The sequence below is a fragment of a genome, unplaced genomic scaffold, assembly GCF_019419815.1.
Source record: "Pyrus x bretschneideri cultivar Hongxiangsu unplaced genomic scaffold, Pyrus_bretschneideri_v1 Contig45, whole genome shotgun sequence".
NCBI classification, from domain to species: domain Eukaryota; kingdom Viridiplantae; phylum Streptophyta; class Magnoliopsida; order Rosales; family Rosaceae; genus Pyrus; species Pyrus x bretschneideri.
The window spans coordinates 3,762,301-3,777,397 of NW_025999779.1; the positions used below are offsets into that span (position 1 = coordinate 3,762,301).

Here is a 15,097-nt window from a genome sequence, read left to right on the forward strand (position 1 = left end):
ACTCTTTTAGAATTACAACTCTTAACAGGTAATCAACTCCTAAAAAAAATATAATTGATATTTCAAGAAATACTAAGATTTACATAATCGTATTTCTAATCTAATAGAACTGTAACATTCTTAACATTTCTCTAAAATATTTGTCTTACTAATTCTTTAACACAAATATGAGTAGAAACTTCGGTTTGACTTTATCAACAGCAGTTGTAAGTTGACTATGTATGTTTATATGGAGAACACATAAATGTCTTGCCTTCATTTCAAATTTTGAGATTTTCAAATCCCGACGTGTCGATTTTGTCAAACACATGGACCGCTAAGCAAAAGAGTAATTTTAAATGTAAATGCAACACAATTTTACAACGTTATTATCTAAATTATAAAATTTAGATTTGTCTTTTCATTAATACATTTTAAGAGTGAAACAGACTAATCATGTCATTCATTCTTATTAAGAAGTTTTAACGAAATACTTTTGGTACTGTTTATTTTTAACAAAAATGATATTTTTACTCTAAAAAGTCACTTTTAGTACTATTCACTTACAACATTTTTTTGTCATTTTGATTGAAACTCAAAATTTTCAAGTATTTTTCAGTTAATTTTTCTTTCTTATTATAACATACCCCACATGACTTGTGTTTTCAGTACTCATACAAATTTTTTTTTCCTTAAAAAGAAGACTAACTGGTAGTAAACAACGGTTACCCACCCCCTCCAGACTTGAAGGAAGCTAATTGAGATTGCATCTTACCCTTTGCCACGATCAAGCAGTCTCAGGACTTCCCCTTTTTTCATTGGAGAGTTGATGTTTTCACTTTTCTACTGGACGACTTGCCGTGGATTCATGCAGTTTTGTTTTAAGTGAGTGCGAGGACGCATAAATGAACATAGTTGTTTTTGTCTACCAGCACGAGATTCTGCGGCTGTGTTTTTGTCAAAACTCCAAGAGCCACCACACCAAATGAGAAAAAATATATTTTCTGATGCTTGGTGGTTGCGGTTTTGTTCCTACATGATTAATTTCTAATTACAAATAATTGAGGGTTTAACAAATCTATCACCCTATCAGCTTCCAACAACAAAATCCTGATAGAAAAACAAGAGATTAAACAACAAATACAAGGCTGTAAAGCTACCAACAAATCATACCGTCCATTCCATCATTTTGACAAAAAGTGCAATTCCTTGTGTTTTCCCTTTCTGTTTTTATTAACAGTCAATATAAATTAACCTCACGCAATTTGGGGACCATTTTTCTGGGGAGTAACAATCAAATTGAAGCTCCAAGAGGGCAAATTTATACGGGACGAGTACATTGCTATCTTGACGTCTCTTGTTAATAATATAATGTTATGTGAAAAGAAATTTATACCTAATGTTGTATCATTAGTATTGAATGTAACAATAATAGTGTACCAGTATCATCGATCCTCCAGACAAATATACGAGACCCGCCTGTTTAGCTTATTAGTATTATGCACTACAAGCAGTGTTTAAAATTTCGTCAATATGTTCGATGGTTTCATGGATATATCCAAAAAAGCAGAGAAAGATATGGAAATTGGGGGTTGAAGTCTGAACTTTACCTCATATTGGAGAAACTCTTATATTTTGTTCAAACTAATATTTGACAATTCATAAAATCTCATTTTAAATTTTCATCATTTCTATCTAAAGCAACTGATATCGATATTCGATATATCCATTGATATTTCTACATATTTGCATGTCGATATTTCCTCAATATTAATATTTTAAACACCGATTACAAGTAGCTCTTAACATATTTGTGAAAATAGTTTGATTATCATGTGGATTTATCATACTTGCGCAAAAGATAATCCATGCAAGTTTTAGGGTTTGTCGAACCTCCAGTCAAATTGTTCAATTATAAAAATTGAGTAAGAGATGAGTTATGAACTTGGACATACTCGATCCTAGCTTTAGCCTAGTACATAACAGTGAATTCGAAAAATGTAGAATATCATCTCGTTAGAAACAGAATAAAAAAGAGCTAATGCATGGATGTGAAAGGAATATGAACATATGGGTCAATGTTTTGAATTTACAGAAATATAAGGGGTGATTTTATAAGTACAAAATAGTCAATAAGTCGTTACACGTGACAGCAAAAACTAACTAATTCAAATTCTCTGACGTGTTCGCGCGCGCGCTTTCATACAGCAGAAGAAAACAAAAAATATATACCTCCGGAAAAATCGCCACAAAACCGGCGATTAAATACAAGACAAAAAATCGGCGCCAGTTATAATTCTCAGGTCTCAATGGCTCAGCCGATGAGACAACGACGACGGTGGAAAAAACAGGTCGGATAAGTGATTTCCAACATCTTCAGGGGCAATTCTGGCATAAAGCGCCCCGCTTCTCCCGCCCCCGACCGTCATCCTGTGCGCTTCGTAAAACTCCCGGTAAACCGGAACGAGCTTTTGCCCTACCGAAACTTTAATATCGTCTCGGAGTTTTGGGTCGGGTACGACACTCGTCCTTTGTTTCCGATTGGCTTCGTCAAACGCGAAATTGAAGTTGCGGAAGATCAATCTCGCTTCCTCGGGACAAATCTGAGCCGTCGGATTCTCCGGCAGCGAAGATAACACTTCCTCCCAAGCCAATTTCTCGTAGTTCGCCGCGAACTGCCGTACTTTCGCCTCGTGCTTCGAAATCCAGTCCTCGCCAAGGAGGTACTGGAGATTCGACGTACGGACTTTCGAGATTAAGTGCTGGAGATTGTTGGCGAGGAAGAGGTACGAGAGTGCGACATCCTTGTAGTGCTTGGCCTTGTCGTTGAGCTTGCAGAGGAGGACGAGGACGAGCCACGCCATGCGGGCGGAGATGGCCGGTGCAGGAGCTTCGTCGGAGACGGGGCTGTCGAAGTATGATTTTGGATGGGATGATTTCGCCGGCGGAGGCCAGTCGGTAATAATGTCAGCGAGGACGTTGCTGTAATCGGTGAGGAGCGAGAGGTAATTCATCGCGCGGAGAGTCAGATCGTGGATCCCGCCGCCGGTGGGGACGGATTTCGACGAGTCTTTCTGGACCATGGACTCGAAATCGGAGAGCAGAGATAGCACCGATTCGCTGAGTTTGATGAGCGAGTTGAGGGCCTGAGAACGGACGGCAGCCGTGGATTCAAAGCCGAAGATGGATTCGATCTCCGGCCAGTTCTCGGAGATCGCAGTGTACATGTCGAGGAGGCGGAAGATGTCGAGAGAGTTCTTCTTGCTCTTCACCGCCACCAGAACTTGCGGGAAGCCGAAGAGCAAAGTCGCTGCCTCGCGAGAAATGTCCGTGAAGCAGGACTCGCGGATCGAGGCAGAGGATGAGAACACGTGGTCGCAGAGGATTCGCTCGCCATTGAAGAGCGTGGAGATCGAGATCTTCACCGTGTTCAACCAGCTCTTGTATCTCAGATCCAGAACCTCCCGGTCCATCTTCCCGATCTGCGACGAGCTGAACCGCTCGACGCCGAGCTTGTACATTCCCTCGTCGATAATCGATTTTCTGATGATTTTGTAGATGTGGACGCATTCCTTCGAATATCCCGATGTGATCATGCATTCGGCGATTAATTTCAAGTCGTTCATAGCGATGGCCGAGACCTGTTCGACTTCGAGGATGGCGTCTGTGGCGAATTTTACGTCGTCTTCTGTGGTGGCGCCGCGGTCTTCGTCGTCATCAGATATGCTGGACCGGGTCGAGGCGATAGAGGACCTGGACCGGGTGGAGACTGATTCTGGGTCGAGGTGCGCCCGGTTCATGGAGAGGATCTGGTAGAACTCTTTCTGGAGGCGCTTCATTGCCACCTGCATGAGGCTTTGCGCCTGAACGAGTTTTTCTGAGGTGGGGTCCTCCTGGACGAGGTAGTGCATGGCACTCTGGAGGTCCGTCACGCAGCGGATAAACTGCCGGGCTTCGTTTTTGCTCTCGTAGAATAAGGAAGTGACTTTGGCGTACGTGGAGGTGTCCGGGTTCCACTTCATGACCAATACGGCGGCGTTGTCGATGATCTGCTGGATCATCGCGTCCGTGAAGTTCTCCACGGGAAAGCGCCGCGGGGTTGGAAATGAAACGGAAGGCCTAGAAGGGGAAGAAGAGTAGGCCGCCAACGACGGCGTTTTGGAGTGTAAGCACAAGCTCCTTATTCCTTTTATTGGCATTTTCAATTCTGATAATCCTATTGGCTTGGATTGGACTGGATTAGATTTTCTCGAGAAAATTTGGTGGGTGTTGTGTGTGGGATTTGGAGGGGAGAGGGATATTGTGATTGTGTTGGTGTTATCGTTGGGACTGGAGAGTGGGAGGGGGTATATATAAGAGGGAGATGGTGAGCGTGGGATTTGACTTTTGAAACTGGTGGGAGTCATCATTTATAATGCCAAGGCCCGTACATGACCCTTACGCGCTTGTGTAGACAAACTAAACGACAACTTCATATTAGGAGGAAAAAGGGTTGGAGATTACTTGTCGCAATGAGACACAACTATTCAAATAAATCACGACTCATGTGTACGGCCGGATTTTTTTTATTTTTTTATTTTTTTAACAAATGATATTGTTTAGAATAATTTATATTTTGCGAGAATCTAAGATTTCCACTTACAAGTAAAGAGAAATACTATTAAACTGCAGTACTAAGCTACTGTTGACTACAAAAATTACAAAACCTACGTGGCGCGCAGGCCGAGTAACTAATGAGCTAACTACGTCATTCGGTCGAATGCGGGGCGTGCCAACTCGTCGGCCGAGCTCGGTCGAGGAGTAAAATGTGATGTTGTCGCGTTGGGTGCGCTGTTGACTTCTGCATTTTGCGATTGCGACCGAGGAAGGAACGCTCTCGGTCTCTGGGTTCTATAGCCTGAAGACAAGGCTACTAATTCTACGGAGTTCACAAGTCGTCGGAGCCTGATTCGGTCACTGTGATTATATTCGTAAGAGTATAAGCACGCCGAATCGAGACCAAACTATATGGGCACAGGTACTCAAATGTGATGTATGTCTTGATGGTAAACGTAGTTCGGCCGTCGGAATGCCGAACCCTGAAACTTACTTGCGAGTATCCAATCATAAAACCACTCGGCGTCCAATGCGCCGAGCAATGCAATTCATAACACCCTACTATGCCGGAAAGGCTTAGTAAGATGACCTCTACCAACAAGGACTCGAAAATCCTTCTCGGCCGAGACTTAGATAGATAATCGGTCGACCTCGACGCAGTGCTGTTTATCCAAACTGAAGGTGCTCCTCGGTCGGCTGATTCTGCGGCAGCAGTGCTGTTTATCCAAACTGAAGATGCTCGCCGGGTGCTTCCACAGTGCTGTTTATCCAAACTGAAGGTGTGTCGGCAGGGAAAAGAAAAGGAAAAAATCTCAAGGTGTTTGAGAGGTTTTTTGCGCAGGGCAATTGTATGCTGAGTTGAAGGTCCTTTCTATTGCGTAATTTCTTGTATTTATAGCACCTCATTCCCTGAAACCCATTCGGATTTGACTTGGGAGTCCTTGTCCCATTTTACCTCTAGCTCGAACAATCCTACCCCCTCTGGGACTCTGAATTCTCCTCCTTTTGAGGCTTTATTTCTTGCTGGTCGAGAATCCTGGTCGCACCAGGACTTCCTCGATCCTTCTACTCATCTGGACCTCTTAGGATAAGATTCGGCTGACCTTGCCAGCTGGCCCGGGTTTTATTATTCGGCCCATAGTATTTGTCATTACCTTGGGCCAAGCACATCCTGCTGCTCGGCCCGATCATAATATTTTGGGCCCAAACAGCGACGTATAACCGGATGTTTTCAATCAATTGAATTATAAGTTCTTTTTTTTTATTTATTAAATCGTACAGGTTAAATAACAATATTATCTATATATATATGGCCATTACCCTAAAATGGTGAAGCTTTCGATATATCAAGAATGCCCCTTCCTTTCTTGAAACTCTTGTTTAATTAAGAAGGGCAAAATAGTAAAAATGCCCCATCTCTACGCTTTTTTTAATAAACATATTATCTATACTAAGGGGGAATGGGTGGGCTTAGCATCATAATGGACTAGGAATAATGTGGTTCAAATTCGCCTTTGACGAAAATCAAACATAAGACCTCTTACTTACAAGTGAAGGGAAATACCACTAGATCGTAGAAATAAGTGACCACGTTTTTTGAATTTCATATTCTGCATTAATTTTTTTTTAAACAAAAATAAAAATGAAGGAGCAAATTGTCATACATATGAGCGTGCGGCCAGTGGCGAATCTAGGATTTCAAGATCGGAGGGTCCCAAGATAAAAGTTCCAAAAAAAAAAAAATATATTAGACTAGTTTGGTTCCATAGCACTATTTTTTATTGAATTTGGTTCATTGAATAATCAAAATTAATCAACCACATCAAGTGGCTCAGTGATAAGGGCGCGGATTTCGGCTCTCAAAATACAAAAAACAGAGAGGTCCTGGGTTCGAGGTTCTAAGCTGATGAGTCTGCTTGACTGTGGCCAGGAGAACCATGGCTTGCCACTAGTTGTCCCGTCTTTAATAAAATAAAATAATAATAATCAAGATTAATCTCAAAGGTAATAAAACCAACAAATTCTCCTCAGCAACATAACGCATCAATTAATGACTCTACAAAGATGAAATTTGTTCAATGTAACATATATATTACAATTGGGAGTTGAGACTAGAGTCTAGGATTAAAAAACTTAAATGAATTTGGAAGAAATAAATTTAGGCAGCTAAAGGTGGTGGAACAAAAATTAGAAACCTCTTCTTCTTTGTTATAAGCACTGCTACATGCACATCCATGGAGGCAACAAGCCTCTCCGCTGCACCTGCTCAAATTGTTGGAGGGTCCCAAAGATCGATCACAAGTGTTTCTTCGGATTTCCGGAGGGTCCCGGGACCTCTCGGGTCCCTATATGGATCCGTCCATGCGTGCGGCCATGGCGAAGATTGTTGCGATTAGAGCGGCGTTGATGGCATCCAAACAGATGGGCTATGCAGTGGTGGATATTGAGTCTGATTCTTAGTCTTTAATTCGAATGCTCAACGGTGAGTGGGCTATAGATGCTAGCTTGGAATGCTTATTTCATGACATTCGATGTTTGGTGTCTCAAAGTAGGAGAAGTGAGGTTTATGTTTGTTAAGTGGAGTGGAAATGCCCTGCTCATGGAGGTGCTTTCTTTTGAGAAGCTTTCGATCCAGAATTTTTGTTTAACATTCTTGTTGAATGTGTAAAACTACAGTTATAAAAATCCCCGCATAGTGTTGCCTAGGCCCCGCCTAGGCGCTAGGCGGCTGACTACCACCCTGATTAAAGCCAAAGCGTTCGAAAATTAAGAAAAGGCGCATAGACCTGCTGAGGCTCCCGCCTAGACCTCCTAGGGACCCGTCTAGCCAGCCTAAGTTGCGACTCACTTAGACAAAAAATAGATAACTCTCATTTTACGTTTTATTTTTTTTCAATAAATTGTAAGAGACTTATTGAATACTTAAATGAACACACATTATATTCTTGTTTCCCCATATGTTTTCATTATATTCAAATACTTCATAGTATATATATCATTCTATTTTGAAGTTTGTGATGAAATTATATATATTTTAAGTATAAACAAACACTTATTTACACAAAAATATAATAGATTTACTTAAATCTACTTAGTCCACCTAGCCGCCCACCTAAGCGCTAGGTTCAGCCCACCGCACAACTAATGCCTAGCGTCTTTTAGAACCTAGATTTCAATTAGACTAATAAAATTATCCTTTAACAGAAAAAGAAAAAATACACGTGAGTACGTGGCAAGAGGCTAGTAATAGTACTATTAAAAAAACATTATTATAATTAAGAAAAATAATCAAAGATTAATTATTTTGTCCGTTAGTTTTTAACTCTAGTCGCAATTGGGTGCTTAATTACGTATAAAATTATACTTAATTTATGATTTTGTCTGGGCGACCCTAAATTTTGGGGGTTAGTATAATGTTGTAATTTATGTTTAAGGGAACCTTATGTCTTATACATCACTAATATTCCCAATATTATTCTCCAAGTTGTTTATAAGTTGATAGATAATTCGCATTGCGTGTGGGACGTAAGCGTATATATCATATTAGAGGCACTGTGGTATAATATATTGTAATTTATGTTTAAAGGAACCTTATGTCTTATACATCACTAATATTCCCAATATTATTCTCCAAGTTGTTTATTAGTTGATAGATAATTCACATTGCGTGTGGGACGTAAGAGTATATATCATATTAGAGGCACTGTGGTATAGCATGATATTCTGTCCAAGTTATTTTATGTAGGGGGTGACGTTTTCACTAACAAAAAAACTAGAGGAAGAAAATATTGAATAAGATTTTATATGGAGGACGAAATAAATTCGAGAAAACTATAATATATTTGTGCCAACGTATCATTCATGAATTTCAGAAATGAAAAATAGATGGAAACAGAATTTCGATTTAGGCGAGATAACTTGTGAACCAATCTATCTTGAATTTATATTTTTTAGTTATTCACACTACGATACTTAACTTTTAGAGAGGTTAGTTAGGTCATACAATGAGGTAGCCATAACTAATTAAGTATCAATCGCAACATATATATTAAATGTCATCGTTATTCGTGTAAAATGAACTTGAATCATCTTACTTGTGAATACAGAAAAATATCATTAGACTGCACTTAGTACTAATTAATATCTTTAGTTTAATTATTTTTATAAAAAAAAAAATATTATTAATACAGAGAGAAAAGTACAAGACTATTCCCACAATCTCGAATGCTGGAATTTTTTTTTGTTTTTTTTCTCGGGACGACTAAATGAGTCGTGCAATGTATGCAAGGCCGAAATATTATCGGAGTAATAATTACATGCTTTGTATGATGAAATGGGAGATTAAATTGGTCGTCGAAATGTGAGATTAAATAGTCTTTTTCTCGGGAGGACTAAATTAGTCGTCGCAATTGTTATTTAATAATTCCCACTTCAGTTTGCCGTCTTATAAATTAAGGTGGAAACCGTGAAATGGAATATTCCAAACACTATTAGTAGGATGAGAAATCTTCCACGCCCATATTCCCGGCTGTTGCGTTATTATTAGTATATTTGTCAAAAGATAAACTAATATAATTAAGGGAGAAGTTCTTTTTTTTTTTTTTTTTTTTTTTTTGGTCTTTGTAGTGACATGATACATTTAATGTCACATTCGTGGTAAAAAAATTGTTAACTAAACCCCATGATGAGCCTTATATGGATTGATCATGCGACAACAAAATTGAACAACTCATGTAAGGCGAACACGAGGGTGAGATAGATGTCTTGGCCCGTCCAGGATTATAGCTCTTTGAAAAATTATTTTTAGATGAACAGTGTCATGTCATACTTATATATCATCTTCAACCGAAGGGTCAAACATAGCGCCCTCAATACTTTATTAATTTTAAGTTTATAATTTAAATTTATTGGTTAGTTTAATTAACTATCTTTGAATGTTTTGAAATCAAGCCGTTCAATTTAAATCAATTATTGCAACTGACGAGTTGGACTCTAAGAAAATGGCTAAGAAGGAACCACATTTGGCCAACCTGATGCCCCCTAAGCCACCCCTTCCATGCGCCACCCTACCCTCTTTCTTAGTTTTGCACAAGATTTCCTCTCCTTTCCCCTTTTTCTCTCCCACCATTTTGTGAATAGGTTTCCCATGGATTTGAGCCTCTACCCAGATCTAAGCTATGCTCCTCTAAAAGTCCATTCCTTGATTTGGGTCTAGATTTGTGGTTAGGGTAAGTGTCACCGTGTCACGACTGTTGGTGAGTTGGGTCCACTTATATTAGCTTGTTTTCATGGCGTTGACGCCCTACTCGACCAATTTGGTGGTTGCTTTGCCTTACACGCTTATATTCGCCAGTGGCGCTGTCTAGTGTGTTCAAATTTGGCAATGTCGTTTTCTTGTTCAAACAAATAAGGTGACTCTGGCACCTTAGGCTTTCAAATTTGACGTCACCACAACCTTGTGCTACCAATATCAGGGAACTCTACCGTCTTATGCGACCTAATCTGGCTGTGCCCTGACTTGTGGACGCAACAAAGTTTACAAGTGTGGTGAAGGTGCATGGTCTTGGTTAGGGTGTCTTTATTACTGAAATGAATGGACTAGTGGTTCCATTCTTAGAGTAGTATGTAGTTTGTTTGTGGTTGCGCGTATGCGTTGGCTGGATGTAGTCTCTACCTTGAGCAACGTTATATGGTCTTGTCTTTCAACAATGACGAATGTAGTCCCACTCTACTGCAATGACTTTATGTGGCCACATTTTTTTGCGATGGCTGCTGTGCATGGTTACCAGTATATGTTTTTTTTGCGTCTATCGTTATGTGACAAATTGTACTGGTGCTATTTTTTGTAGGTTTGTGCTTGTGGTAGCCGTAGATGGGGTTTACTATAATTTGTTTGATTGTGTGGATTTACTCCAGATCAATTTCTTGGTCACTAAAGCATTAGTGTACCCAAATGACACACTCTATATTTGTTTATGATGTTGAATGAAATACCATTCTATTTCTTTAAAAAAAAAAAAAGTCTGGGAACAAACTTGAAAACATTATTATTATTTTTTAGGCGATCGCAATTGCGTCATTATTATCTTAGACGACTTTCACTGCCCCAATAATATTTAATTACCTAGTCGATCATTGTAATTACTATGATCGATTTCCACCATGATCACTCAAACTAGCTAGAAGTTAATTTTAAATCACATACAGTTCACTTTTTTCATAGTCAAGTTCTGTTCACCTTGCAAGTTGCAAAAAATGAAAATAAAAATAGAGAAGAAAACAAACAAGAAATAGAAACTTCTGTGAAGATGAATAATATAATTATCATAATGACCACGTGATGATTATGCATAATTCACCACAAAAGTATTTATTTTGGTATTATAAACATTCTTGTGAAACAAAAATCATATATATGCAATATATATGGCCTAAAAGTGGCATATATATGACAATTTTCATAATAATTCATCATTTGAATTTATTCCGAATGATCACTTGTTCTATTTGTTCTCTGGTCATAAGTCATAACGCGATTTGGTTTTGGCAAAAAATATTGCTTGAGTTTTGTTTTTGTCTCGGGTACTGTCGTTTGGCTCCTTGCCCGAACATGCATCAGTGATCACTGCAGTACTCGTTTTCGATCAGCTGTTGGAGTTGGAACTTCGATCACCGACCGCTGTTAGGGTTTGATTCCTTTATTTCCGCGTGATACTAATATTAACCAACAAAGAAGATATATATAACTCCAAAAGTATCACTTGCCTCTCATTATTTCCATTATGTACGGATTCTAGACGATCGAGAAGCAAAACAATTTAATGTTAGTTTCATATGGATTGCAGCACATGTAGTTTTATATTTTATAATAACTTGTTTGTTCTTCGGCTGCTGATCGAATACATACTGTTGTATATTGTGCTAACTCGAGAAATGAACAAATATACTAGCATGCAGTTCAAAAAAAAAAAAAAAAAAAAAAAAACAATGAAAAAAAGAAACAAAAATAATTGGGTTTATTTCTAAGGCGACCTGCCAACTAATTAGACAGTCTAATGATACGTTTATTTCCACATGTTGAAAAAAGGCACAAGTTCGAAACTTTGTGTGTGTGTGTCCTTATATATCCTCCTCCCGCAATGATCAAAAGAATAGGGTTGAACAGGAGAGGAGAATTGGATGCAAATAGTCTAATTAACTAGAGTAGAGTTGTAGAAACAAACGTATGTATAAGTATTTTCTCATAGAGTTAATTTGTTGTCTCACGTTATATAGGTTAAGAAACCTTGCAATGAGTTAATTACATGAAATTTTCTATTTAAACACTACTTAAGATTCATAAAAGAATAATGATCATAAAACTTTTTTTGTAAATCTTGAATGAAGTTGCACTTAAGTATTTACATCCCACCCTAATTGTTTACAGTATTCCCAGTGTTTTCATAAAAGATGAGGCTTTTAGATATCGATATAGCTGGGGGTCCAAAATCTTAAGTTGTCATTAAGGAATAATTTAGGTACTTTGTGTGCAATTGTATGACAATAAAATCATATACCACATAGGGTTAGTTTGGGGTTGATGTGCTGTAAAAAAAAAAGCGTTGTTTTTAGAAGCAGGGGTAGAGCTGCTTCTGCTTTATGCTGTATTTAGCCCATGATTTTTACAAAAAGCAATTTTTTCTTTCATTTACCAGACACAATTTTAATCCCAACTTTTTCAAAAAGCTGCTTTTAAATAATTTCAGCAATCCCAAACCAGCCTTTAACCCAGCAGTACTGCAGAACATGCATGCATCATATTGGCAATGCAACTTTTTTATTGACATATGATCTTTAGATAAATAAATACAGCGTGAACTGTCAATTTAGTCCCTGAATTATCACTTGAGTGAAAATTAGGTCCCTAAACTATTTTTTTTTCCCTAGAAAAATCAGTCCTTGAATTATAAAAATCTACTAATTACATCCCTAATATTAAAATCCTTCAAAGTGATGGTGGTGGGTGAATATTGCAGCACTAGGTTCAAAAACTTCTCACTAGACAAGGGAATTATACACTAAAGATCATGTCTAAATACATCTGAGCAAAATGGCTATGCTGAAAGAAAGTACATGTACATTGTTGAAATTGCATTGACCTTACTGAGTACTGCAAAATTACCTTCCCAGTTTTGATTTCATGCAGGCCAAGTTCTGTGTACTTAATTAATAGAATGCCTTTTCACACCTTATCTATGAAATTCTCCATACACCTATTTATTTGGTAAACCTCATGTCTTGGCACATTTAAAAGTATTTTGTTGTAGTTGTCTCCCATTGTTAAAACTTATAACACAAACAAACTTCAGTCCAAAATTGTTCAATGTGTTTTCTTAAGATATGTAGGTCAATACAAAGAGTATATTTATTTCAATCCAATTTCAGGCAGGTTTTATGTCTCAAGACATGTTCTCTCTGATGAAACTAATTTTCCTTACAAAATGTTAGTTTCAAAATCAACAGTGTCTTCAACTTTGGCACCTTCCACACCACCATCTGTTGCATCAGTAGTCACAAGTCAAAATGTCATTATCTCTCATACAACATCTCTATCTTATGTATCTACACCATCAAATCAACCCAATAGAGCTTCAAAGTCTTTCACTGAACCAGCTAGTGTCTTAGAGTCTTTGAATTCACCACCTAGAGCTTCATAGTTATTCAATTCCATTTTGTCCGAGACCCTTTATCTAGTGCCTTAGAGTCTTTGAGCTCATCAAGTGATAGTATCTCAGGTTCTTCAGCATCTACACAGTCTCCAGTTCCTGTGGATCCTGATTTTCAACTTGAAAGTCTGAAAATTGCTCTTCCTCTACCATCTGTGAGTTTACATCCAATGCAAACAAGGTCCAAAAGTGGTATTATCAAGAAGAAAGCCTTTGTAGCTTCTATTTCAGCTTATGAGAATTCAATTGGAGAACCAACATCATTCAAATATACTAGTAAGGCAAAAGAATGGAAGGCAACTATGCAAGATGAAACTAATGCTTTACATGCTCAACATACTTGGTATTTTGTTCCATTTCCATTTGGTAAAAACTTGGTTGGATGTAAATGGGTCTATAAAATTAAGAAACATCCAAATTGCTCTATAGCAATGTATAAAGCCAGGTTTTGTTGCCAGAGGGGGTATAGTCAAGAGGAAGACATTGATTATAGTGAAACATTCAGCCCAATTGTCAAGACAACCACTGTTAGACTTACTTTAGCACTTGCAGTTCAATTGGTCTTTAAGGCAGCTTGATGTAAAAAAAATTAAAAAAAAAAAAAAACTTTTTTACGTGGTGATTTAACTGAAGATGTCTATATGACACAACCACTTGGTTTTTTCAATGCCAATAATCCATCTAACTTTGTATGCAGTCTTCAAACATCTTTGTATGGACTTAAACATGCTTTAAGAGCCTGGAATGAAAAGTTCACCAGTTTCTTACCAGGTTTGGGGTTTCAGGCTTCACTTGCAGATCCATCTTTGTTTATGAAACATACCTCTCTTGGTATTGGTGTTCTCTTGCTATATGTTGATGATATCATTCTTACCGGGAGTAATTCCTCTGATATTGCTGCTGTCATAAAAGAGTTGACAAAAACATTTGACATGAAGGATTTGGGCCAGTTAAACTATTTTCTGGGATTGCAAATTACCTATCATTCTAATGGTTTATTTGTATATTAGCAAATGTATGTATCAAGGATTTAATGGTTAAAGTGGATATGAGCAATTCCAAACCATGTGCTACACATTGCCTTCCATATCACAAATTGTTAAAAGAAGATAGAGCACCATATGATAGTCCAAATCCATATAGGAGTGTAGTGGGTGCCTTGCGGTATTTGACCTTCACCGGGACAAATATTGCATTTGTAGTCAATCATTGTTGTTAGTTTGTGCAGTCAAAAGAATCCTATGTTTTAGCAGTCAAAAGAATCCTCAGGTATCTTAGTGGTACACTTGATTATGGCATACATGTTCAACCTAGCAAGCTATCTCTGCAAGCATATAGTGATGTAGATTGGGTAGGAGACCCTAATGATCGAAGGTCTACTTCTGGTTACATAGTTTATCTTGGGTCTAGTCCAATCTCTTGGGTTTCTACGAAACAACAAACAGTATCTCGATCCTCCACTGAGGCTAAGTATTGAGCTTTAGCTATAGAAGCCGTAGAATTATCATGGATTGGACAACTTTTATGTGATCTTTGATGCTTTGTGATAATATTAGTGTTATAGCACTGTCATCAAATCCAATGTTTCATTCCAGAGTAAAACATATCGAAATAGACTACCATTTCATTCGAGAAAGGGTGATTAAAGGTGATTTAGTTGTGCATCATGTTTCTTCAAAAGCACAGTTTGTTGATATATTGACCAAAGGTTTGTCTATGTCATTGTTTTAAGAACACTGTTCCAATCTCATGCTAGGTTCTAACAAGCATGAGATTGAGGGGGGATGTGAGGATGACAAGGATCAAATTGCAATCAA

General features: G+C 38.0%; 1 protein-coding gene across 1 annotated transcript; it reads right to left on the reverse strand.

The window, feature by feature from the left end:
* Positions 1-2,027: 2,027 nt before the first annotated feature.
* LOC103933692 (exocyst complex component EXO70H1-like) lies at positions 2,028-4,575 on the reverse strand. Its single transcript, XM_009343389.3, has one exon. It carries the CDS (start codon positions 4,386-4,388, stop codon positions 2,286-2,288), a length of 2,103 nt encoding a protein of 700 aa, XP_009341664.2. The 5' UTR covers positions 4,389-4,575; the 3' UTR covers positions 2,028-2,285.
* Positions 4,576-15,097: the final 10,522 nt, after the last annotated feature.